Here is a 26,920-nt window from a genome sequence, read left to right as displayed (position 1 = left end):
CCACAAACTATTTTATGAATGAGACATCTGAAACAATTTGTAATACTCTGAGATTTTGTGAAGGGTCAAATTCATCTTCCTTGTGCGAAGTGGGTCAGAGGGGAAGAGAGAAAAAGCACACAATCCATCATGAAATAATGCTTAACAGATAATTTTGTTATATGCTCAGAATATGTATTATACATTAGCTAGAATGTAAATAATACACCAGTCTAATATTTTACATATGAAAGCACATGAGCTAATGAACTGGTAAATGACCACTTGATAAAAGTTATGTGTTACATTAACCATTAAGGTCTATTGCCCTTGCTGTAAAACCCTGGGAAAGTCTCTAGTGAGGAGATAGGCCTATAATATCGGTGTTTACAAGTTACCAAAGTGACAGTGATGCCAAATAAACATCTGAAACCATGCTTGACACTGGCTTCAAACAAAATCAAGTAGGCTATTAGAGACTCATAAACTCATAAAGATGATGCAAGTCACTCTAGATTACCTTTGCAGACAGGTGAGCTGGGACTCAGTCTCTCTGGGGAGAGTCTGTCATGTTCAGGGGGCTGAAGGGGTTTGGCCCTATGGCCGCAAGACCACAACAAGGAGGAAGATGATGAGGAAGAAGATGAGGATGAAGACGGAGAGGCTGATAAATTAGAGGAAAAGGGGCCTGAACATTCCGAGATGCAGCTGATCTGTTGGGAGGGAGAGCAGCACTGGAAGTTGACATGCACACCTGGGTAAGGTGACGATGTGGATGGTGGAACAGCTACCTGCGCGTGCGGCGCTCTCGCGTTTGACGCAGTCACGTGAACAGCGATAATGGGGCTAGTTCTTGATGATGGAGATGATGATGAGGGAACAGATGATACCACGGTGGCTGCAGAACTGTTTGATACACTGGAGGAAAGGGATCGCGTGGGGCTTCGGCTGTGGGTTCCGGGTGGTTCACATCCGCTGCTGTGGCATTTACCGTTACCGGAGGAGAGCGCCGTCCGTGTCTGTAGAGGGTGCTGTGTCTGCGGTTTCAGCTGGAACGGAACCGTGGCTTTCATTGGCAGCAGACGACCCAGTAAACCCACTCCGGCGGCGCTGAGCCCAGGGGATCCGGTCGGGCTTCCCGCTGTCACGCCGCTACAGCTGGACGTCGGAGATCCGTTTCTGCGAACTATTTGAGACATGGTGTTCGCAGGGAAATTACATAAAAACTCAACGTAAACACTTTCAACATACGTTTAAGCGTATCTGAGGTGGCGAATTCTTTGGTTCTTATTGTGTCACTCCATATGACGGCTATTTTCTGATATATTATTTTTCTTTCTGCGCTGCCGGTTCTAACCGACACGTCTGAACTCTCTCACGAGCTCAAGTTAACTGGAGGAAATTCACAGCCACGCACCGTAAACTCGATCCAGAGCTCTGCCCCCCTCGTCTCTGATTGGCTGTTAACTCTCCCCTCACAACTTCTGATTGGCCAGAAGGTGGATCCTTTAATTCCGTAAAGTGAAATTATACACACCAGTGGATGAGAAATTTTATATGACAAAAAAGTGTATACCGTTTTGCTTTGGAGATGAGTTATGATTTATTTATAATTTATGTGTCCTATAAAATAGTTCGTTTTTAAATCTCTTTTTGAGCAGTGACGTGTAATAAGTGGTAACCTTATTTACAATAAGGCTGTATTCGTTTATATTAGTTAACATGAACTAACAATGAACAACACTTTTACAGCACTCATAAATATCACTGTTAATTTCAATATATATATATATATATATATATATATATATATATATATATATATATATATATATATATATAATCATTAAGAGAGGTATATCAGCATTAGTTAATGAACTAACATTAAAAAACTACTTGCATATTTATCAATTAACATTAACCAAGATTATTCAATGCTATTAAATATCATTTTTACCTAATGCATTTACTAATGTAAACAAATAAATCCTTATTTAAAGTGTTATCTAATAAGGGTCTGTATGTTTAGACACTCGATTTAAATAATTGCATGTGTGCACACTGCAAAGTAAACTTGTATCCGAATGATTTGCACTTTTTGATGTGTGAAAACTCCCTTTGTTGTGTGGGACACGTGTTTTTGGTCATGATATTTTGGTTGCTTTAACACCCTCATGTGGCCACTCAATAAAATGAACCATCTGAGAAACTTCATTTCACTGCATTTAGTGTTTTTCCACATTACACTAGAGAATTGCACATTTTGTTCCGGGCATGTGGAAATAAACAACCACGGACCTCATATACTGGTTAATATAATCTTTAATCAACTGAATAATGCAGGGTTGTACAGCAAGATTTATTTTCTGAATGGCATTTAACAAAAAAAATTCAGAATATACTAAAAGCACGAGTTATCGTTTGTTCTTTTTTCTCAAAGTGCTTACTTTACAAGCTTAATAGAAAACATGTCAGTGGCTTTTTTTGAACAACCAGTGGCTTAAGCTTCAATATGAATTTGATGGATTAAAATCAAAACAATAAACGTCAACATATACCCTTCAATTACTCCTTCACTCACACACCCAAAAACACAAATGTAATTGTGAGTTTTCAGGGGACATGTTGTTTGCCAGGTATTCTTTGCCAAAACTTTGTCATTGTTTTGTAAGTGTAATGAGCTCTTATGGATGTAGGATTCAGTTTTCAAACTCTGATATAGAGTTCCTGTTTGCATGTGTATTAGAGTTACAGTGCATCTGGATTTACTCAACATGCTCCAGCAAATGGAATGAAAAAGTCAAACTTATCAAGGCCTGCTTCAAGAATAAACATTAAACAAGGCATGAAGGGTTTATATCTACACATTTTTGTAGAGCAGTATCTGTAAATGGTTTGGTATTCAACAGTGTGCTGTAAAATTGGACAATAACTCATTTCTTGGAAGGTCCTCCTGAGCAAACTACACTTCCAGTGACTCAGCTTTGTCCTTCACATAGATGCTAGCATCTAGCCTCAACACTTTGGTCTTAAACATCTGTTTTAGCTATACATTTTTCCATTTCAATCCACCTGTTTGTCCATTTTGTTCAAATGACTATTTCTTCCACTGTGTTATTTATTTTTTTCTCATTTCACCTCATTATCTTCAGTTTGACTCCAGAGATGAACAGCATGTACTTTTGACATAAATAGTTAAGAACAGTCTAGCATTACTGTGTTTATCTTAAGATAAATATCACAGTGATTTAGTTTTGTTCTTGGTCCCAAAGTGACAGATGAGGATTTTGCATAAGTGTATGCAAATGCACTATAGACAGATACTGTATATTTACACCACAGAGTTTAGCCTATATTACATACATATACAAAAGTTAGACTGAAGCATTGATTTGTTCAGAGAGAGGGTGTGAGGACCAAAACTACACTGTATACCTTGATTTGAAAAAGGCAGTAGAGGGACAAAATCAGATGACTTCTTAAAAGTCCCCTCTCCAGAGAGTACAAAGTCCAAAGATAATGCTGGCTTGTTCCAAATCATGGTTAATCCCCACTCTCATTATGGAAAACATCACTGAAATGCAATACAGCATATGCATGGTAAGCACTTTCAGATTAAACATGCATGCTATCTTAGTTTTTCCTGGTATTTCTCGGGATGCAGTGCCTTGCTATATGAGGGAATTTTCCTCATCACTATGTAATTATTTGAATGGCTTGTGTCCATAGTTTTCCACAGCACTGCAGGATGCATACCAGCCATAAAGGCAGCAATTGTGGGATAAAATATGAGGTCGGTCTGGTACACACATCAACTTCTCTCTGACTGCAAAATTCATTTACAGTGTAGATTATTTAAAAAATGATGATGCGGCACTTAAAATTGACTATTTCAAGTGGTACCAATAACTTAGAACAGTTTTGGTATTGTATTCCATGTGTCAGTCCCTTCCTGACTGTAAATGATTGAGTAGAAAAGGGTAAAACCACATGACACGTATCCGAAAAGGCTCTAAGCTGCCATTGAAAAGGGTATTTGATGGAAGTATCATTCAAATATGAGATTTTTATATGATTACAAACATTACAAAGTTTTGATTTCATGACAATAATAAAGCAGCTTGGCCCTGGACACTACTTAAAAGATTTAGAAAAATAATGGATGAAAAAAAAAGTAATAAAGCAGGAAAAGCTAAAATGGATTTAGAATCATGATTTCTTATTGTACACTATTATATCACTTGAGCTTATCTTTAACAGGCTAAAACCAAACTTAAAGTACTGTATCTGTAAGCTTTAGTCTGTACATAATGTATATATTTTGTTCATGGTGTATGAACGTGTTCATTCAAGGAATATCTTATTTGAAGCACGCAGGGCAATGTCCACTGTCCTAACAGAGTGGAAAGCTTCACTTGAATGATGCCTCTTACACCTGAAGAGATCTGTTGAGCGGGAGTCTCTTCATACCTTTAGCTTCATGCAAACACACATTGACCCATACATACACGTTTAGATACACTCTTTCCTTAAAAACTCACAAAGGTGAAACTGCACTGAGCATGTGCAGAGACAGACTTGACTATTTAGTGTCTTCAGAGAACATGATTTCCAGCAAACAGTCCGGGTTGTTGCTTGACTTGCCTCCTCCTGTAAAAGTTGTCCATTATTACAAACTTCCAGTACTTGAAGTGCCAGTGCCCCAAGATTTTCTTAATTGTTAACTTCCTTTTTCAAGGCTGACGGGATTGTCATCCTTTCGATGTTTCTCAAACACAGTCGGGGTGGCTGATTGAACACAGGATTGCTACTGCTAAGTGCAGCACTTTGAAATATTAAACTAAAGAAAAGAAACAAACAAATGTGGCAAAAATACATAGCAAATTAAAATTGTCTTAAGTAGCACCTCAAAGCTAAAGTCTATTGCACATTTCAAAATGATCCAAAAAACAAAACAGAGTACATAGATACGTACAACAAATCCAAAACATATGAATGTACAGTGGGTTAAAAGGTATTAGAGATTATGTCATCCCTGTCTTAAAGACCACGATCTATTTATTTTTTCTTTAGATGGACTTGATTTCAATTTCATCCACTCTCCCATGATTGTTAAATCAACACATTGTCATTTACATTTTTGAGTTTTAAGACCAGTCTTTAGCATGGTCAGAGGAACTGTGATTAAGATTACTTACATAAAAGTGCAATAAAAGGAAGAAATTATCAAACAGCCATAAAAACAATCATACTTGATTTAATAAAGGAACAATGAAAACAATGGGCGCATTTTATGCCAATGTTGCTGCATAGCTGGGTTCAGTTTAAAGCGATTTCTTCAAAAACAAGTTGGAGGAGTTCGATACTATCACAATGTTAAGTGCTTCCCAAATTATGTCCATTTGAGAGTCCGTTTTCGAAACCTTTTTTTTGTATTTCTTTAGCTGGACCATAATTCTTGGCGCACAATAGCACAAACAATCCTTCTGGTATCAAAAGTCTGATCTCGGATGAAAATTGGTGATGCGAGTTCACAGGCAGGTCATATCTGGTGGGCCAGAGGTTAAAGTAGCAGTCGCAGTTCCTCCACTGACCAAGAAAACAGCGATATTTGATTTTGATTGGCCAGAGCTTGCGTGGCCTCCTCCATTTGCTGCTGTTGCCATCTGATGGCTGTGCCCGTTGTTGTTTACCTCTCCATCCAGTGTTTCATTGGAGATGACCCATGTGGAAGGACGCCATCTTTTCAAAGAATAAGGTGTCTTCACACGCTTCTTAATCTTCTCTGCCGATTCAGCCTTTCCCTCTTGTGACACGGCCTCATCTACAAGAGAGTAGGGCAAATATTACAGAAAATATTTAACAAACATACTTCATTACAATAACAAAGAAACATGGAAACTAGTGTCTGAGACTTGGAATTGAATCCACCCCACAAAATCTAAATTAGAGTTTTGTGCTAGAGCAGGGGTGCCCAATACGTTGATCGCGATCTACCAGTCGATCGCAAAGGCAATGCTGGTAGATCGCACAAAATTTAAATGTACTTTAGTTAAATTTTAACAAAAATAAATATAATGTCTTTCCTTCTTTTAGTTTCTGTCTGACTTGCACTTGACGAGTAAATATTGACCAGGCTAGGTTTTGTTTATTCAGTTGCCATGACAACTAGGTTTGCGCATACGCGCCTTCCAAGGACTTCTGACAACATAGCGCAAAATTGTCTGATTCCATTCAGTGCAAGTCATCAGAATAAGTTAAATGCCCTGGCTATTGTAATCTATTGTGCTGTAGGTGTTTTGGGTTTAGTTTTAAAACTGAATGATATCAACATTGAACATTATTATATATTTTTTATTAATCAGATGATGAATTCCATGTAGGGATACATGCAGTAGTCCCAACAAGAATTTTCTTATTTTAAATGAAACTGTGTTTTTTTAGTTGGTAGAACTTATTGAGTTGGTCATTTAAAAGTAGATCATCACACAAAATAGTGTGGGCACCCCTGTGCTAGAGCATATGTTTGCAAATTCCTAAATGTTGACAAAATTAACTTTTAGCAGATATATGCATTTACAATTAACAATTACATTTCATCTTTCTCTTTCAGGAAAACAGACCAAAAATATTGATGACTCATAATGTACTACACAGATTTTTGCCCGATCAAAATTCTCTCTTGAATGAGAATGTCTTTCCCCTTGCAACGGACCAGCCAGTAACAAATCATGGCTCATGGCTTTGATGAAAGTAATGTCTATTGGCAATAAAAACATTTTAAAATTTTTGACCCCTTCGGTATGTTCCACCCAAAACTTGCAGAAAACTACACTCATCAAGTAATTTCATGGGATCTTTAAGTCAAAACAAAAAATGCAGTCACAGAGTGTAGTACAGTCTGTCGCTCATTTGCTCTTTTGAATATGCTCTCATTTGTTCTTGCACTACATAGCAATGTTTGTTTTTTTTAAATCCCGACCTTTTAAATCCCTAAAAACAATATATTTGAAAATATATATGAAACTACTAACCTGCAACAGGGTTCCTAAAACTAACTAAAGCATATGCAAAACAAACTGAATTTGTGAGATAAAAGACAAAGGCTTTAGACTTTACTTTAAAATGGGCTTTAACGACTTGAGACTTGACCAAGAATTGGCCTTGAAAGACTTGAAACTTGACTTGAACTCATGACAAAAGACTAAGACCTAAAAATCGACCTTAAATTGGCCTTGAAAGTCATGAGACTTGAGACTCGTCACAAAAGATTACAACCGAAGACTTGACATACAGTTGGCATTAAAAGACTTTAGACATGACTTACACAAGTGACAAAAGATCAAGCTTGAGACTTGACCAAGAATTGCCGTTGAAAGACTTGAGACTTGAATTGGACTCGTGACCAAAGACTAAAACTTGAGACTTGACCTAGAATTGGAAAGAATTTAATTGGATTTGTGAACGTTTGTTTTTGTGTGTTTTTCAATATGACAATCGGTGCAAAACAGCTCAAAACACCCACCCTAATGAGGCAACAGAGAATAGTATTTCAACACACTAAAATTTGTGGTTGACCTTTCCCACACTAACTCTCTCTTAACTCTCTCATGGAGTCTGAATCATTGAGTTCGAACTCTTCACCTCTAACAAGGTCACATGTAAACTATAAACACGTGGGCAGTGTGACTCCTTGTTTTTTGTCTTCCTGTTTAGCATCTGCTCTAGGGCTTCCTGTTTACACTGGTTGACCCATCATCATGCTCACATCTGCCTGCAAGCATCACTCTTTATCACTGCTGCCAATTGAGGCAGAATATTTTCTGGATTCTTATCAATCCAGCGGAATTTCCTTCCTTCTCCAACAACTAAACACTCAAACACAAAGAGTAGGAGAGTGAGAGAGAGAGAGCACAGCTAGCCACTCACCGCTCTTTCTATGAACCGTTCAGCTTATGAGATGCTGCACTCTTAATTATCTTGGCAAAGCAGGATATAGAGTGGCCTCAGAAGGGAAAACAGTTTGGCGTCCTCTTTTGGGTGTGTGACAAGGAGGAGGGTGTGGCAGAGCCATGATGACGCACGCCAGGCACTGAATTGTCGTAATCAGCTGGGAGGGAGATAAAGACAAGCCGGGAGCACCAGTTCGAGAGAGAGACACACATGGCCGCTCTGTGTGTGTGTGTGTGTGTGTGTGTGTGTTTGTTTCTTCAAGTTCTTATTATGTCATTAAAGTTATGTTGAATGTTCTGCCGGTTCCCGCCGCCTCCTTGCCCATCTTTACCCATTACACTGGTGCCGAAGGAGAAGGGATGCACTTTTGGAGAGCCGTCGCCGCTGTTGAAGGGTCACGATGCAGAGGTGGTATGGTACGGTGGTACTGGAGAGGATCGCCAGGAGGCGGAGGAGCCCTCTGCTGTTCGACAAGAGTCAGAGAAGCCTCTACCATCCACCATGGGACGGAGGAGCTCTCTGCTAGCCGCCTGGAGCGGAGGAGCCGCTGGCAGTGGCGGAGCAGCCGGCTGCTGTCCGCCAGGAGGTGATGTCCAATGCCATTGCACGGTGTTGTGGAGGACCGCTGCCCAGCTGGTCAAGGACCAGGCGACAGTGTGTCCGGGGACTGGTTAGCCACTTTTTCCTCTCTCTCACTCAGTCTCTCCCCCTCGCTCTTTCCTTGTGCCTTCACCCTCCCCTCCCCTCTCCCAGGGCTCCAGAGAGGCTGGGAAGACCTGCCGGGAGAAGAGAAACACCTCCCCTCCAGGAATGGAGGGGAGTACGTCACGCCAGAGGTCTCCCGGCCTGAATCGGGTGTGTTTTCGAATATGTTAAATAGTTTCTTGCTTGTCTAATCTAGTGCATATTTGACCTGCCAAAAAGTTCTAAAAACAAGCTTGACCATCTTAAAGGGATAGTTTTTTGAAGAGGTGCACGTCAGGCTACAGCGTAGGCTATGCTGTAACCGCCGTTGCTATGCATAGCCTATGACGTAGGTTCGACGCAGAAGCATAAATCGGCCTTAAGATGGCATCCCATCTGAAACCTTTGAACCTCATAAAAAATTACTTGGAACGCTCTACACAGGCAGTTACACAACTAGCGCAAGAGATACTCAACTCACAACTGATTCCAATAGAGTTTGAAGTTAGCTAGCTGCTATGATGCAAATAAACATAAAACTACATAGCACATACGTATTGGGTAAAATAGGCAATTTTTTATTACACTGAACTATTTTTATTAAAGGCCCCCATCCCTCAGAAACTAGAAGTGTCATTAGATTAAAATAAATAAAATACTTGATCATTAATTTCATGCTTCTAAAAGTTTCAGGAAGTATATGGTTATGATTTGATGGTTTGATTATTTTAATATAACCTAATTTTTTTATATAGTTTTAAGTCATCTTCTGGCCCTTTTGGAAGTTTGTTAAGGCCCCCTAGTGGGCCCCAGCTCTCTGGTTGTTTTAGAAGATGGCATAATGATGCTGCCAATCTTTTGGGACAGCATTCGTGTTGGGTATGATCCCTTAAAATTCTGTCTAGGTTGGCAACTCACTAGATTTAGAAACAGAGCCAGAAAAGAGGTGTGAATCTTCTCTGGCCTCACGATTTGATTTCGATTCAAAGGGTAACGATTCGATTATAAAATTATTCTTGATGAATCACAATGCATCTTGTCCTTCAATATCTTTCTTTTTTAATTTTCTTCTAAATCTATTTTTTACTCTATTTGAGTCACGTTACATAAACTGGCCTTTTACATTCAATATAAGCTGTGAACAAAACATGGAACATCCACAAGATTAAATAAATGGCTCTATAGTTTAAAAGAGTATCTCAGTTTTTCCGTTTCTTTCTTTAGAACTTTATAAAAATCTCTTAAAAGCATAAAAAAATATTCAGAACACACTGAATATTATTACTTCAACTGATTATATTATAATTTTTATTTTTGTTAAAGCATTGGATCAGTGCAATTATGGGTGCGAGCTCATCTTTCATGTTGTTTGTTGGCTTCTTATCATGAATAAACTTTCCTGTTGCTATGTGCGTGAGTTTGTGAAAGAATGTCGGGATTGTAGTTTAATGCGGGCACAAATGGTCATGTGTTTGATACAGCTGGTCTGCAAACAGTTGTGTTTGTGCAATTGACTTTAGTGTATGCACTAAACTCGCGTCTTTGTTTCTACATCTGTCTTTGGCACGCACCTCTCTGCCGTGATTTAAACTGAACTCAGAATTGATTCTGATTCTTTTGAGAATCGATTAAGAATCGTTCGAGTATGAACCGCTGAAACTATTTTTTCCAACAGCTCTACCAGAAAATATTAAAAACATTACCCAAAAGAGAAGAATCCTGGGAACTTGCTGACAGATCCAGAGAGATTGGCCGCTCAGGTCTCCTGGGTTTGGGCTGTCTCAGTGGAATACAATCCCTCCCGTCTGGTGCCCCTGGGGGGCATTTTAATGTCTCAGTCTGCCCCTCTGTTGGGGCTAATGCACAAACACAGCCCACCGTGGCAGAGGCAGTGTGGATGTTGCTGTTGTTGTTGTTATTCGAGTTGGTGCGGCCGGAGTGATCTCGCGCCGCCGGCTGCTCTCTCCTCAGTAGAGGCTCGTGTTCGTCAGGGCTGGAGTTGATATTGAGACGGCTGTCTTCTCCACTCAGCTGACTCTGGAGTAGAAGGGCCCCAGTTTCACCCTGTGGTCCGGCTGCGTTTGTGTTCCCAAATGCATCAGATGTGCTGGCGCCGTTGCCCCCTCCGTATCTGTTAACAACGCCAACGGCCACACCGCTATGCACACTGGGCCCATTGTTGGTGACGGTGACCAAGTGTGGCTCCACGGCCACTACTGTGTTCATCTTGGCTACGCCCGTCTCCACCTGCTTCAGGTTAGACTTGTGCTTGCCGAACTTTAGCCGTGTCGACGAGGATTCCCTGCCAGGGTTTTTTGTGTTGAGCGGTAGGCTGGTTGGCCGCTTGGGGAGATTCTGCTGTTTGGGTAGCGGGAACATGGCTGTAGGAGGATCGCCCATTCCACTGCCGCCCACCCCGAAATCGGCCTGACCAGCGGCCCCGGATCCTCCGGTCACTTCTGCTGCGAGTTTGATCAAGGGGTAGAGGAGGCTGGAACTGCCCGAGCTGAGCGGGTCTGGAGCACTGAACTGCTTTTGCGAATGCTCCATCAAATTCTCATCTGAGCTTTCTTTCAGGTTCTTGTCCACCTCCTTAGGGTCCAGTTTAGTGGTCTCCAGGTCTTCTTCTGTAAGATGAAGGCACACAGGTACACTACCTCCTCCTCCTGCCTCCTCAGAGTGGCCTGATTCAGAGATGGTGGTCATGATGGTGCTAGGGGTCAGGCCAGTCGTAGTGGTCGTGGTAGACAGACTTGCGCCACTGGTCTCTGGGCTGGGCAGCCGAGCTTGGGCCTGAGCCTGCTGCCTCTCGTAGTTTATAGAGTTTCGGTTCTTTTCTCCCGGAACTGTTAAGGCACTGCTGATGCCACCCACAGAGGAGGTGCCAGAGGTGGAGACATCACCTGGGAGGTTCTTCACCATGCCCTCATGATCTTCGATGTAAGAGGATGAAGAGTAATCCGGATAAGAGCCCATTTTAGGAGCCCTGCGACTGTGGGTGAGGTTCCTACAATAACATAAAGAGAAGAGTGGTCAAAACTGATAACAAATTGTTTATCTATGTAAATTAAAGTTGAAATGTGCACTGAAAAAAAAAAATGTTTTTAATAATTTTTTGATTAGTTTTTGTTAACTTTTTTTTCAATAAAAATATTTAAATATAGGTATTTTTGGTCTTACTTCACTGGAACTTTTTTTAGGCTGATGCTTTCACTTCCATATTTGTACAAATATACCAGTAAAATATACTTGTATTAAAAATACATGATTTGAAAAAACAAGTCTAAATATCTAATGTAGTGTTGCTTCTCAAGTCAACAGTCTCGTTTTTTGTCTTAAAATCCTTTAAAAAAAAAAGGGAAAACAATTTTTTGCAGAATAATTTCTGCATAATTAGCATCACTAAAGGAATTACCAAAATAATTACTGTTTTTAAACTGGTTTCCCAAACAATCCCCCTGTCTGTCATTGGTCGAGAAAGTAGATGGTCAGGAAAGTGTCAGGCTGGTTGGGATGCTAAGTCAAACAGAGCAAAGGTTTGATACTGACACAGTGTTAAACGTTTTGAGGAAAATCAACCAAACTATGGCTTAATTATATTTGTCTCTTTATATTAAGCTACGATACAAGAAAGTATTTTAACATTAAAAAACTACACATTTCAACATTAAAATAAGGAATTTAAGGAATGACTACCGCCATGAAGAAACAGGCAGACAGTCTGGTGGAAAAACCTAATTACAAAAAGCCCTGTCAAGAACAATTATGCATGTACTGCAATAAACACACAGCTGCCTCATTTATTCATGAGCGGTGAGACTGTGTGAGGTGTGCTCAGACCTCTCGTTCTGCAGTGCTGTGCTCATGGGATTGATGGTGGGGCTAACAGGTTTGTTCCTTTCCCAAATCAGCAGAAGTTCTGCCATCCGCTCCTCTGCACACTGTGATGTCAGACGAGCCTCTGCGTCTTGATCCCAGCAATCCTCCATAGTCTCCTTCAGAGAGCGCACGGCCTGAGAGAAAGACAAAGTTAAAAAATGTAAGTTTAATTGTTTAAAAAAGTAATAGCACTCTTCTGCTCAAAAAGTCTCATTTGATTTGAGGTCTCATTCACATCCAATCGCACAAACGGTGCAGTAAGAGTTGTGTTTAATACTTAAAGAGCAACATGCAGGTTGAATTTATAACTGAATTAATACTTTATATTGTCTGCAGGTCTTTTAAAAACACATATGTAGAAATTACTAATGAAATCTCATTTGATGTAGAGATTTTGATGAAAATGTGCTAGGCTCTGGAATACGCCTTTCCCGATATAGCAACGCGTCATATGACGTAGGGCGAGGCAAATAAAAGAGCTCGCGGTCAGCTCTCTCATTGTTGGGTGTTGATGTAGTTAGAGCAGTAGTGAGAGACAGAAAGTTTTAGATCGAGTTTTAGAGAAGCCATAATGGTAAATTATTGTGTTTGTGCTGGTTGCACGAATTCCAGCCTGTCAGGACATCGTGTCCATCATTTTCCTTCTAGGAAAAACAAGGCTTTTCGGTCTTGGGTGCGTTTTGTGCAGGTGAAGAGAGCAGACTTCACTGCCGCGTCTGTTACCACACACTCGGTCGTTTGTGGCGCACATTTCACTCCGGAGAATTATCGACCTGGAGATTTGTTGGAGTCTCAGATGGGATTTCGGAGTAAGGACCACGTGAGGCTGATTACTGATGCTGTTCCCTCGGTGCACTCGATGGAATCAAGTCCACCGTCAAAGTTTACACCGGATTTTGGCGAGGACAGGACTGGAGGACCAAGTGCTAACGTTAGCAGACATTCTGTGCAACGAAAACGAGCACTTAGCAGAGTAAGTCTTACTTTTAATTATTTTAACTCTTAATTTGTGTAATTTCTTAATAATAATAGTATAATATTTTTATATAATATATTTTTTATAATATTAAATATTTAATATTTATTTAGTATAATAATACAGAGAGAGGGAGAGAGACTGAACTTTAGGACAGGTTGTCGTAACGTAATTGTCTGCCTTCTGAAATGAATTTAGTAGTTTGCACAATGCTATAGCTATTGGCAGGAAGCTAGCCCAACTCTCCTGTTTCCCCCGCATTTCAATTCAAACTGTTCTCACGCCGCCCTCCCGTCTGATTTTGTATCCCCGTAGGCTAACGTTATGCTCTCCAGTAAATTTCAAGGACCAAATTATTATAGGCCTGTGGGCCATCATAGGCATGTTCGTCCACACCGGAGAACTCGGTTTCTTCATTCGCATCCATTGTAACCTGAGCTTGAGCTTGACCAGACTGCCTCGGCCATCGTCACTTCCGGTTAGTGCTTTATAGACGCGGAAGTTATTTTATCACAATTTATCTCAATATCGTTAATGGCTAAATATATATTACTCCAGTTCAGAAAATCTAGTTGTTTTATCATCAACATACACTATACTATATAGGTGTGTCCAACCTGCATGTTGCTCTTTAAGGTTAGGTTCTTTTTTTTTAATCTTCAATCGAAGTATAAGCAGTTGTACTAGCCATGCTAAATTTTAGCCGTGAACAGCATGGCCAGACAAACACTGAACCATCACTAATCAGCCTGGACCAGTAAGGAAATTCATGATAATTTTATAGCAGGAAATTTAAATGAACAGAATACAAAAATGTTCTGCATTGTTCCACTCTAAGAAGCTTTGTAAAGCTTGCAGCATGACAAAATAAGGTAACTAAATCATCTAAGGTAACTATAGGCCTGGGAAAGAGCCTCAGCTGATCTTGCAGTAGTAATCTGTCCACTTCCTGTGACAACAACAGAATTTGATGATGTCAGTGGCTCACCAGGCTGTTCTCCTTCCAGGCCTCTGGGAACTTGGGTCTCTGTTTCTCTCTGGACACGAGCACCTGCATGTCCTCAAAAGAGGGGTGGTTCCCTGCCTCCGCCTGAAAAGCCATCTGGTATTCTGGCACGGTCTCCCCTTTTAAAATACAAAATGAAATTCAGACTTAACAGGCCTCCACACCCTCTGCACTCTCCAGAATGACTGAAAAACACTTAATTCATATAGAATATGGAGAAACCTCATAGTCTATTACTCAACATTATGCCGTCTCAAACTCATCTGACTTTCTTTCTTCTGTGAAATAAAAATGAATATATTTTGATGGCGATATGATGTGACTATATCCATACAACACAAGGAAACAGGGTCCAAAACTTCTGAGCTCCAAAAGAAACAAAGGCAGCATAAAGGTAATCCATAAAACTCAAGGGGTTTATTCCATGTCTTCTAAAGCGATATGATCGGTTTCAGGTGAGAACATTTTCACTATAAATCTTGCCATCTGCAGATTCCCATGTGTAATTATAATTTAAAGCTCAATTACACTTCCTTGCACTTTGATGCATGCGCAAAGCACTGCACAGCGCAAGTACAAGGGCAGAGCTCTGTGTATTCGTCAAGCGTGAAGCATAAAGTCGAGTAAATGATGAGTGAATTATCATTTTTGGGCGAAATATTCCTTTAAGCAAAAACCAATCAGCACAGGTAGATTTTTGCCCAGTACCCCAAATAACTCAATGTAAACACCTTTACTGGCCTATCCAATGTGCTGTGCGCATGCCTGTTTGCGCTTTGAACTCAGAACCAGAGAATTACGATGATTTCAAATTTAATGTAAACATGGTTTTCTTGTGTTGTATGATTTTCTTTAAATATGTTGATTTGTCACAGTTATCAGAGAATTGGTGTGTATGTAAACTGTGACATTATGATGTTGCCTAGTGATTAATGATGTAGGGCAAGGCTCTTCGACTACTGTCTTCCAAGGGCCAGATTATCCAAATAAAAATTTGAGGGGGGGGGGGTCAAACATTTTTAATTATCAGATCTCAGCACTTTCATAGAAAGTCAAACATGTTAACATGAAAAACAAAACTAAACACATTTGATACTAAGTTAATATTAACATTAATATAATTAAACATATTCAAATAAAATACATATTAAAGAATATATTGATTAAAAAATGTATTCATATTCATATACCACGTTTACATGAGATTTGAAATCACTGGGTAATTCTCTGCTTTTGACATCAAAACCCAAATAGGAATGCACACATTGCATAGGCCGGTTAAGGTGTTTACACTTTATACATGCCCTTATAATTAAAACACATTAACAACACTATACAAGATAAAAGCAAATGCGACCAAATGTGCACTAAATACATGTTACGTTTACTGTGTTGGGTCGCCACTTGAGCCCCTTTCACACAGAGATCCTGGTATCAATCAAGGTAAAAGTTAACTGTTCTGGGACTGCAAAATGTATTAATTCACACTGCAAGCGCTTTCCTGTAATCTGTGCTCATATTCACACAAATCCCGGGACAATCCTGTAAAGATAAAAGTGACATCACAGTGTGACGTATAATGTACAGCATCTTGAGCTTACTGATAACTGCATATTTTTCTTAAGAATTGCTCTCACACAAATCATTTGCATACAGTAAAACTAGACTGAGTTCTAATAGACTAATCCAAGGCATAAACTGGACCTTAGCCAGCAGTATAATTACATCCTGGTAGTTGTTTGTGTAGAGTATTGTTTTTCACCTGGAAAAAGGTCAGTGCAGCGCATGAAGGTCTCCCAGTAGATGAGGCCAATTGCGTACATGTCCACCTGCTTTAAAGCCGACTCACAGTCCCTGAGGTTTACCGCACCCTCCAGCACTTCCGGGGCCATGTAGCGGATAGTGCCCACCTAAACAGCAGAACAGTGCATGTGTAAGGGGGAAGAGTCTCCTATAATGAATATGGACTATAACTGGGTCAACTCCTGATATATAGAATTAAGCAATGTTGTGAATATGGCAGTAATTTTAGTGTGGCTGGTTAGTTTCCAAAGAGCATGTGACTAATTGCAATTTAAACAGAAGAAAAATGGCATTAGTCTGTTTCAATGAATTGATTCAATGATTTGTTTGACTCCATGTGGCATTTTTCATTTATTAAAATAAATGACTAAATATACAAAATATATTACTATTTATTGTAATATTGTTGCATATATATATATATATATATACACACACACACACACACACACACATATACACACATATATATATTAGGCCCCCATATATTCAAATAGAAAACTGTTCTTTTAAATTGTAAAAAGAGTTCACAATATCTTTGTTTTTACTGTATTTTGGATCAAATAAATGCAGTCTTGGTGAGCAGAAGAGACTTCTTTTAAACAGTAGTGTAAGTCTAACATTTTTAAAACAAGTCTTTATGTAAAGAAAATGTATAGTCAGATCAGATTACTTCTTTAAACTTAAAACTTGATTTTGATCAATTCTCCTCACATTCATTCTCTCTCTGTCACATTTTTCATTGATAGGCCCAGGGGAGGGGTCTTTGTCTCCTCAGGTGTGAATTACAATGAATATTCATGTTAATTCACGCCTCCTCGCATACGACCTTTCTAACACTAAAAGCGTCTTACAAAAGATAAATGACTATATTGTTTTGTATGAATGAGTGATCAGGACGGTTTTCACATAATTTTGTAGCAAAAACTCTAGGCTACAAGATCCAGTTCTCACAAGTCTAGTGTACAAATGTATAGTATCTGTTATATGGCCTTATTTCAATGACTTAAATTATTATATATTTTTTTAAAAACCACACATAAATGTTATTTTCTCAAAAATACAAACATGTACATACATGTTGCTCACATATTATTGTAGTCCAGTTTGTGCTGAATACAGTGTTATCATACATTAGCCATTAGTATGTTTTTAAGCAACTGAAAAAAATCAAAAATTTTAAGTCACGTCAAAACTTCTCCAGGCCCCAAAACACACTCAGACCCCAGAGGGTTAATGTTCTAGGCAACAATGGCTGTTTTATTTAAATGAAAATTTATAAAATTCTTCTGGTTGAAAAAAAAAACAAAACGATTTTATACCATTTTAAAGCAAATACATAAATACTGAATAAATTAAATGTCGTAAAAAAGACAAAAATCAATATTGCTCAGCTCTAGTTGCAATAGTGTTGCACTCATGCAAGCGAGTCAATGTTTAGGGGCTGACCTCACTGATGGCGGCATTTTCCTCTTCACCAGGCCGTACAAGACGATTTCCCGTCAGCTTCATGGACAGACCAAAGTCACTGATAACACTCGTGCCATCATTCTTTACGAGAACATTACGGCTGTTTAGATCCCGGTGTGACACGGCAGGTTTATACAAATCTGGAAAAGGAAACAAATCCTTGTTACAACACTTTGAGAATTCTGTGACATCTGTGTTTCATGAAATCAAGGCTTTCACACCTCTAATGGTATCAAAGTAAAACAATAATCTGAACCATATAGGTGTCAATAAGTGCTTTCATGTGCTAGAGCAGGGGTCTTCACCACTCTCAGTCTATTAACATGACTAAATGTAATGAAACAGTAATGAAAGACTTTTTATAATATTTTATAAATGTGTTTCAAAAACGATCAACTGATTAATCGGTTATCTGCCTTTTATGGCACCTTGGTTGTCACTATCGGCAAAATCCACTATCGATGGACATCTAATGTATACACATTGACTGGCCTTGTGCATTGTGCTCATGCATGTATTTGTGACATGTCGACCTGGCATTACTATGGTACTATACCCATGTTTACATAGGTGCAAAAATCAGTTTCTTTCTTCAAACTGGGTTATCCAATTTCATGTGTGAAACTTTCTTTAGCTTCTTACCACCTATCTGGTGATAAAACATATCAAGATATTCCACACGGTTCTCCAAATATAATTATTTAAATGGGTTTCCTGCAAATTGCATTGACAATCCATTTGCACAACATAACCACCAGAGGGCGCTCATAGAAGCATGTGACGTGAGTAATGGTTTCATGATGAATGCCCTCTCTCCCAGTTCTCCCCCATCCTCCGTGTGCCAGGTGTCTGGCTCTAAAGTTCAGCCAGTTCTGAGGGCAGTGGCATAGAAATCTGAACTGCGGCTGTACCGAGATCAGCATGTAATGAAGGGAGACACAGAAAGCTGGTGGACAGCTGTTCTGAGATCAGTATTTAATGACTGCAGAGCCAGACACTGCTGAGCTGCAAATAAACTGAAGTCTGATGAGCTGCAAATGAACGGAGGTCTGATGAGCTGCAAATGAACAGAGGTCTGATAAGCAGCAAAATGTCTGCCAATCTCTGGCGACACGCCAGCACCCAGAGAAGACACAAATTAGCTGTGTGTTATCTCTTTTACTCAGCGTGCTGGCCCTTTAAGAACCATCCAAAAAGCTGAAGGCTCAATTAGACACACACACACACACACACACACAAAAGCCCCTGTTTAGTTTCCAAAGACAACGTCTCAGGTAACTGGTATATTTCAAACTGCCTATCTTAATATATTTTTTTTTATTTAAGAAGCCTTTAACCACTATCAGCTCAGAGAAGGCTAATTCGATCAGACACAGCATTACAGTCCACTGGCAGCTCAATGTTGGCCCAGCGATGGTCTTTCGGTGGATTCACACAGCTTTTTTTAATCTATGGGGTTAGAGGCACAAGGCAGCAGACAGTACTAAGAGAGTGGTCCTTACAAATGTTTAAATCCTGTTATCATTTACTCAACCTCATGTTATTCCAACATACCATGTTCCATTTTTCTTTTATAAGACTTTATTAAAATTAAAACTTTTATTTTCGTTGACATCACAAATCCCTCTTACTTTTGAACTCCTTCCCTCCAACCACCAGTCTAAATTCTGGTATTTAAGTTTTCCAGTATCCATTTCCAAATGTATTAAATCAAGTCTCGGCTTACATTTTCTTCACATTGAAAACATCTCAGTTAAGTGAAACGTAACCCTGGTTCCTTGAGTGGGAAAGAGACACAGCAAAATCGCATCGAGACACGCCCTGGTCTGAAGGACCACCCTGCCACTTTATAAATGTCCTCCATGGACGCACCTCTAGCCAAAGCCTATGAGGACGTCATTCTCCTTATAGAATGAGTACGAATACCCAAAGTTGAAGTTAAACTTTTGATTTGTAAGCACTTAAAATTGCATCAGTAATCCAATAAAACAGCCTGTTGCGGCCACTAAAGCACACAAACTACTGTTCTGATTTACGCCACTAGCTAGTATGGTCAGACTCGCAGAGCCCGAACTGGGAAAATCATATACAAACTTTCATGCTCCTCTGACTCAAATGGGGGAGGATGGAAAGACTGAAAATTAATAGTCTGCCAGAAAAATTATGTAGAAATGACCTTGGGCATATAGCCCAAACGAGGTCTTAGCACCAGTCTTAAACACCAGGGTGCAAAATCCATACGTTAGAGATTGACTGACAGGGCATGCAAATCAACAACCTTTTTAAAACAATGCCAATGCTACTAGCAGGGCCGTTTTAAAAGTCATAAACGTATCATCGTCTGTTGCCAAAAGCTCAAACGGCACCTCTAAAACAACAGAAAAATCCCATAAGGGAATACAGAAAGGATGAAAAGGTCTAAGCCTGCATACCCGGTGCATAACACGAGAAACAAGAGAATGTCTACCAACAGAGACTCCACTGATAAGCGCATGCTCAGCTGCTAAAGCAGCAACATAGACTTTAAGCGTTGCTGGGGCAACCCCGCCCCAACCCCCCCAAAAAGAAAAATCCAGCAATGTACCGACAGGGCAGTGAACTGGATTTTCACCTTGTGCTGTACACCAAGAAGCAGAAATACGCCACTTGAACATCTCTTGACTTCTTTTTGAGGGAGCTCTAGCCTTCAGAATGGTATTAACCACAGCGCGGAATAACCCATTATTCAAAAGAGCGGCCTGTTGAGGGGCCATACCCATAACTTTCAAAAGTCCGGCCGGGGGTGCGAAATGCTGCCCAGAGAGCAAATATGACTGTTCTAACTGAAATCTCCCAAGGCATTTCCTCCAGGAGAGAGACTAGAGTTGAAAACCATACTTGAGATGGCCAAAACAGCACCACTAACAGAAGCCGAACCCGTTCCTCCCGAACTTTCTGCAGAACTGCTCGCAGCAGACCGATCAGTGGGAATGTAAAGACGCTTGTCGGCCACTGATGCACCAATGCATCGATGCCCAGCGGTGCAGGGGCAAGAGGGAAAACCAGAAGGGACAGTGTAATGTCTCGCTTGAAGCGAACAGGTCCACTTCCGGCTCATAGAGACAACCCATGCCCAAGGTCATGACAGTGGAAGCTGCGATCATGAGACCAAAAAGCCTATGTAATGTTCTCGCAGGGGGAACACGTCCCACTCTGAACATCGCTAGACACTGGCAAAATGAAAGAACGTGATCTGGAGACAGATGCGCCTGCATCGCTCGTGAATCCAGCTCCACCCCTAGAAACAGAGTCTGTTGCCCTGGCAATATGACAATATGGTGGTGCCAGTGCAAGTCCGAACAGAAGGACGCAAAATTGATAAGCTTGCCCCTGAAAGCAAATCTGAGAGAGAATGAATTTCCTGAATCAAAACAGAGCTTCCTGATTTTTTCCTGAAACGTCTTTTGGAACAACCCCATTTAACACTGACGGAGTCCGCCAGAATTGAATTAACCATGCTTTATCGTTCAATGTACCCAGTTCAAAAGGCCCTACAGCTGCTTCCAAACCGACAGATGGGCAGACAAAGGGATTAATGCATGTCTCTTGACTGCAGTGCGACCTGAAACCAATAGATGGTACTCTTGGCTTAATTTTGATGACTGCCCCAGAAACAGCAGCACAGTGGAGGGAACCCTTCGCTCTCATTTGATATTGTATTTTGCCTATATTGTATTTAGGCATAAATGAGGAGTGCCCTGAATGTATCTCCAGCAAGGACACTGACTGAATAAACATTTTCCCTAGTATTTGAACGAGGAAAAGTGTATAAATATTGGTGGGAAACTGGTTCGCCACAACGACCCAAGCATTCTTATGGGGGACAACGTGTTGTGCTTTTGTTCACTGTATGTTTTATGTACAGTTGTGCTCGATGAACATCGAATTATGTCATGCATGTCTCGAGATCCTTGGTCATGGAGACAGATGCTGAATTAATGTGCACAACATTGTTATTGTGGGGCACTTCAAAATACCATAAATAATTCTAGATAACCTTTTAGCCAAATTGTTTAGTTTTTTGATTGCATAGTTTTTTTTTTTCCATCAACAAATTAAGATTCACAACACTGCATGTATGCGGCATAAATGACACATGCACACTGTGATGTAAACAAAATCAATGTGGACGAGAAGCATAGATGAAGGAGGAACACAGCAGACCACTTATCTACCATCTAAAAAGGGTTAAGTCAGAGGTATGGACATATTTTCCATAAAAATGCAGAGGGATTGTGGGTTGAAGATGGTATCCCTTTGTTGAAAATATGTGGAAGAAAAGTGGCAGCATAACACGGCAACACCTCCAACATGTTTGCTCATCTTTGGGACCATAATCCTGTGCAATTCAGCGAGATAAAGGTAAGTTGTGACAGTTCTGCTCATTTTTTGAAAACTGAGAGACAACACTCTGAAACAACTAGCTACGTGGGCTGTTGTAAGGCAGGTCCTTACCAGACATCACCAGCAACAACATTGCCTATGGGCACAAACCCACCTTCGCTGGACCAGACAGGACTGGCAAAAAGTGGTGATGGTTGAAGGAATGAGCATTACACTGAGGCCTGTACTCTGGAGCAGGATCGATTTGGAGGTGGAGGGTACATCATGGTCTGGGGCGGTGTGTCACAGCATCATCAGACTGAGCTTGCTGTCATTGCAGACAATCTCAACGCTGTAGATAAAAGGAAAGACATCCTCTTCCCTCATGTGGTACCCTTCCTGCAGGCTCATCCTGACATAACCCTCCACCATGACAATGCCACTAGCCATACTGCTCATTCTGTGAATGATTTCCTGCAAGACAGGAATGACGGTGTTCTGCCATGGCCAGCGAAAAGCCTGGATCTTAATCCCATTGAGCACGTCTGGGACCTGTTGGATCGGAGGGTTAGGGCTAGGGCCATTCCCCCCAGAAATGTCCAGGAACTTGCAAGTACCTTGGTGGAAGAGTGGGGTAACATCTCACAGCAAGAAGGCAAATCAGGTGCAGTCCATGAGGAGGAGATGCACTGCAGTACTTAATGCAGCTAGTGGCCACACCAGATACTGACTGTTACTTTTGATTCCCCTTTTTTCAGGGACACATTATAAAAAATTTTATAGTCACATGTCTGTGAAACTTAAGTTTATTTCTTAGTAGTTTAATCTTTTTATGTGCATACAAATATTTACACATGTTATGTTTGCTGAAAATAAATGCAGTTGAAAGTCAGAGGGTGTTCCTTTTTTTTTACTGAGTTTAGTTAGCAACTTACCGAGAAGGCCCCGCTTAACTCCGCCACCGTCAGCTATGCTAGGTAAACTATGTTATGACACCAATTCTAATGCATTATTTTCTGCATTATATGTTCTGAAAAAAGTTTTCATATCTGCACATTTTGGTAAACATATACACTGATACCGATATATATCGGTGAAAGTCTAATATCAGCCAATAATATCAGTCAGGCACTACTTTTGAATAGATCATTGAAGAGGTTGAGATGGATTAATACATGACGTTGTATTTAAATGTTTTTATTTTTTTATGTTTTATATTTAACTTTAAATTGATCTGTCTTTATATATTTTGTTTGTTTGATCTGTAAAGCACTTTGGGTCAACTTCTGTTGTTTTTAAATGCGCTCTATATATAAAGGTTGACTTGACTTTACTAAAATAACGAGGAGCAAATTTGCAGCAAGTTTGCAGCTAGTTTCGATTTTTTGAAAGCTTCAGAATTGTGAACTCCTCATTAAAAAAGTTTAACTCTCAAAAGACATGAATTGTTATTTTGCAATATATGCATAAAATCATGACCACTCAACATTAAAATGAAGACTCCAGTCATATCAGTAACCTTATAATTTATCTTAAACGGAGAGGGTCCACACATGGGGGCTGCCATGTTAGAATCACATGACCTACAACACGCTTAATCTCAGTAACCGTCCTGTTATTTTACATTTTCACTCATTGATTAAAGTAATCATGGCTGACTGTGAATACTAAATTTCTAAAATGGCATCTGAAACTGAAAACTAGTTCTAAATGATGCTGCATCCAAGTCACTAGGTGTCAGTGTAAGTCCAAAATGACACAAAGACAAAATTTTACTGAGTGCATCTTTAACACCGTTACATGCCTATGTATGCTAGATTAGGCTACTTACTTTAACATAGAAAAATAACACATTTCACCTTTAAACTCAAATATCAAATGCTTTTTGGCAAAAATGCCTCTTCCTTTTGTGTAGACAGGCACCTGTCTGTACTCTAAGGTTAAGAAAACAGAAAATAGAGCTGGTATTTGTCAATGACTTGAGAGAATGTTTGTGTATAAATGTTAAAGGTGACCCTCACCCCCTCTCAGGAGCTCAGTGTGCAGGTAGGCCAGTCCTCTTGTGAGCGAATGTGCCAGACGACAGCCGCTCACCCAGTCCAAAGTGTGCAGGCTCAGGTACCGACACAGAGACCCCTACAAACAGAGAAAATCTAATATAACAAGCACACACACAAACACTCAGTAACAACTTGTAATTACCGAAAAGTGCAACTAAAAGGGCCATAAAACATAGAACATGGACATACATTTGGCCAATTGCAGAAATTAGACTGCAATTTTAAAGGTTCACCAAAATTGTTTTAATCAGTCATTATTTATGGCGTATTATGGAGTGCTAAAAATACAAATTCTGTCATTATTTACTCACCTAATGCAGGACCAAAACCAAATTACTTTGGTTTCTTGCAGGGAACAAAAAAGGAGATGTTAGGCTGAATATTAGAATGACTGAGGCTAGTTTTCTGCCTAAAATCTCTTGTGTTTGCGGAAGAAAGTCATACAAGTTTGGAACATTTTAAAACTTAAAAAAATCTAAAACAATCTGTCCAAGTCAGTGCTGTTATTTTTTTTTCACATAACTCAGTATTGCGTTTACATCAGCATTTTAAATCTCTGCAGAGTGGATATGAAGCTTATGAACCCCTTGAATAATAAATCGGAGCTTCAACAAAGTTGTGTTGTAAAGTCGCCTAATACTAATTACTGGACTTGGGGTATTTAGGCAATGCAATTAAAACTACCAGCATCAATAAACAGTGATGTACAGATTTCTTTTTTTTATTAAACTACTGGAATAACATTGAAGACTAAATTTAATTAGTTTAACAGGCATCGTTCATATGTAAGTGGTGTTGCAGAGTGTGGCCGACGTAATTAGGTGTGTTGTAAAAATATCAATAGCTGTCACACTAAAGGTGGGGCAAATTGTTGGTTATTAGTTTATTGGCACTAAAGCATGCTGTGCTTATAAATGTTGAATTGTAATGTCACTCAGTTTGTTCTCCTAATGGTAAGCCCTTGAAATAATCAAGAGTGTCACAATATTACATATGTTAATAACAGCAAACTGAGCTTGAATGCCTTTATACTAAATTGAACAGAATGCTACTGATAACAGGACACAGATCAAGAGAATTTCTACCCTTCATCTACAACGGAGGGTTGGAAATGAAAATGAACAAATTGCAGGGCACACTGGGTAAAGGAATTATTATTTACCTGTAAGTGTACATCAGAGCAATAAAGCCAATCACTTTCACTCTAGCCCTGCCTGATTTTCTGTGTTAATAGTTCAGAATATTGAACCAGTACACTATAGACCATATTCACAGCAGCGCCATCTTTGATTTTTGATGATAATGACAACGAGGCTGTGAGGGATAGAAGTACATTCTCTTACAAGTGTTTTTTTTATCATTCTACTGATGAAATATTGAAATTTCAGTCAACAAAAAACTCCATAAAACATGAGATGTGGAAAATTATTATATAGCTTTATACAGTGCATTAAATAGATGGTATCCCACACAGCCTCATTTTCATTCCTGTCAAAATTCAAAGAAGGTGCTACTGTGAATACAGTCTATAGGACCCAAGACTATGGCACTGCTCCAAAGTCTAGCGAACTGCCTTGCTGTATATTGCCTACATAGGCCTTCTAAGGAAGCATCCTAAATGTCATGGAAACTCATAAGTAACTGATTTGGAAAGCTCTTCGCCCATGTAGTGCCATAGGTGCCACAAAAAAAAATGCAAAAATTGCTCTGTTCCCCGAGCGCTTGGGAGACTTGACTTGATTTGCAATTGGTTCCAATAAAGTTAGCATATTGCTAAGCATAATGAATACACAGCTTCGCAGTCTTGGAGGATTTTTTTCACTAAGCTTGTTCTTTGTTTATCGTTTAGGTAAACAAACAAACAAACAAAAAAGGTCAAACGTGTTTGTGAACATTCAGACACAACCCACCTCGCTGGGGCGTGCGTTTAGAGGAGTACTTAAATATGAGATGCTGTCCTGTCAACAGACTACATGCAAAACATTAACTACTGTGACATTAACATGTGTTATCAATGACTTTATGCCTCATTCTATGAATAGAATTAACATGAGATCAGTAAAAGAAGCCATTTCAACCATGTGTGCAGCAGATCATGTGTAATTTGTAGTGTTTACATTTTGAGTTCATGGCGCTAATGCTAGTATAAGGAACGTGGCTATAAAAACACAGGTTACCCTCTTTTCTTTTCTTGATGATTGTAAAAACAATCCACGTAAGATCATAAAAGATATTTGTATACTTGTTTTTTTAAAGGAAGACATTGATACTGCAAAGATGGGTGTAAGATGAATGTATCAAGTGTGGCAGACAGTAAAGAGGACAGATGCCAGTGGGCAGAATACAGACAAATGAATGAAGATTAGAGTCATATCTCACTTTGGGTAAAAGTGTGAATAGATTTTGGCTACAGATGGCACATGAATGAAACAGCATATTAAACAAAAGAGTTAATGGGCACTTGAGTATATGAGTAGATTTGGTTCCTTTTGTAGACTAATTAATCAAAACAAAAATCACATGACATGAGAATGTCTTTACACAAACAATCGTACATATGTAAGCAAGTTTGCAGCTTGGCGACTGCACTCAAGTTTGTCCATGATCCGATTTAAGTGATGAGAAATAAACCGGGAATTACTTTTTTTACGTCAGGTTACACCCACCGATCACGTCATCATCTTGGACCAATTAAAGTAAGAAGTTGTTTCACAACCGGTACGAAGTGTTCCTGAAAGTTTGCACTGG

The 26,920-nt window shown here is 39.6% G+C and overlaps 2 protein-coding genes across 2 annotated transcripts in view; both read right to left on the bottom strand.

Moving 5' to 3' along the window:
• The window catches only part of fam117bb (family with sequence similarity 117 member Bb), a 56,888-nt gene extending 55,533 nt beyond the window's left edge, over window positions 1-1,355 (bottom strand). The window contains exon 1 of the mRNA XM_052142993.1: window positions 500-1,355. Within this exon, the coding sequence (XP_051998953.1) occupies window positions 500-1,178 (679 nt within the window). The 5' untranslated portion in view covers window positions 1,179-1,355. The remainder of the gene's footprint in view (window positions 1-499) is intronic.
• A 934-nt stretch (window positions 1,356-2,289) lies between these two features.
• The window catches only part of bmpr2b (bone morphogenetic protein receptor, type II b (serine/threonine kinase)), a 107,811-nt gene continuing 83,180 nt past the window's right edge, over window positions 2,290-26,920 (bottom strand). The window contains exons 7-13 of the mRNA XM_052142992.1: window positions 24,134-24,248; window positions 17,730-17,890; window positions 16,240-16,387; window positions 14,460-14,596; window positions 12,457-12,629; window positions 10,320-11,623; window positions 2,290-5,803 (exon numbers count right to left, since the gene is read on the bottom strand). Coding sequence (XP_051998952.1) covers window positions 5,511-5,803; window positions 10,320-11,623; window positions 12,457-12,629; window positions 14,460-14,596; window positions 16,240-16,387; window positions 17,730-17,890; window positions 24,134-24,248 — 2,331 coding nt within the window. The 3' untranslated portion in view covers window positions 2,290-5,510. The remainder of the gene's footprint in view (window positions 5,804-10,319; window positions 11,624-12,456; window positions 12,630-14,459; window positions 14,597-16,239; window positions 16,388-17,729; window positions 17,891-24,133; window positions 24,249-26,920) is intronic.

Source organism: Xyrauchen texanus, chromosome 14 (genome assembly GCF_025860055.1).
Source record: "Xyrauchen texanus isolate HMW12.3.18 chromosome 14, RBS_HiC_50CHRs, whole genome shotgun sequence".
Classification (NCBI taxonomy): Eukaryota; Metazoa; Chordata; class Actinopteri; order Cypriniformes; family Catostomidae; genus Xyrauchen; species Xyrauchen texanus.
Note: the sequence above shows the minus strand (reverse complement) of the source record. Positions and strands in the feature narration are given on the sequence as shown.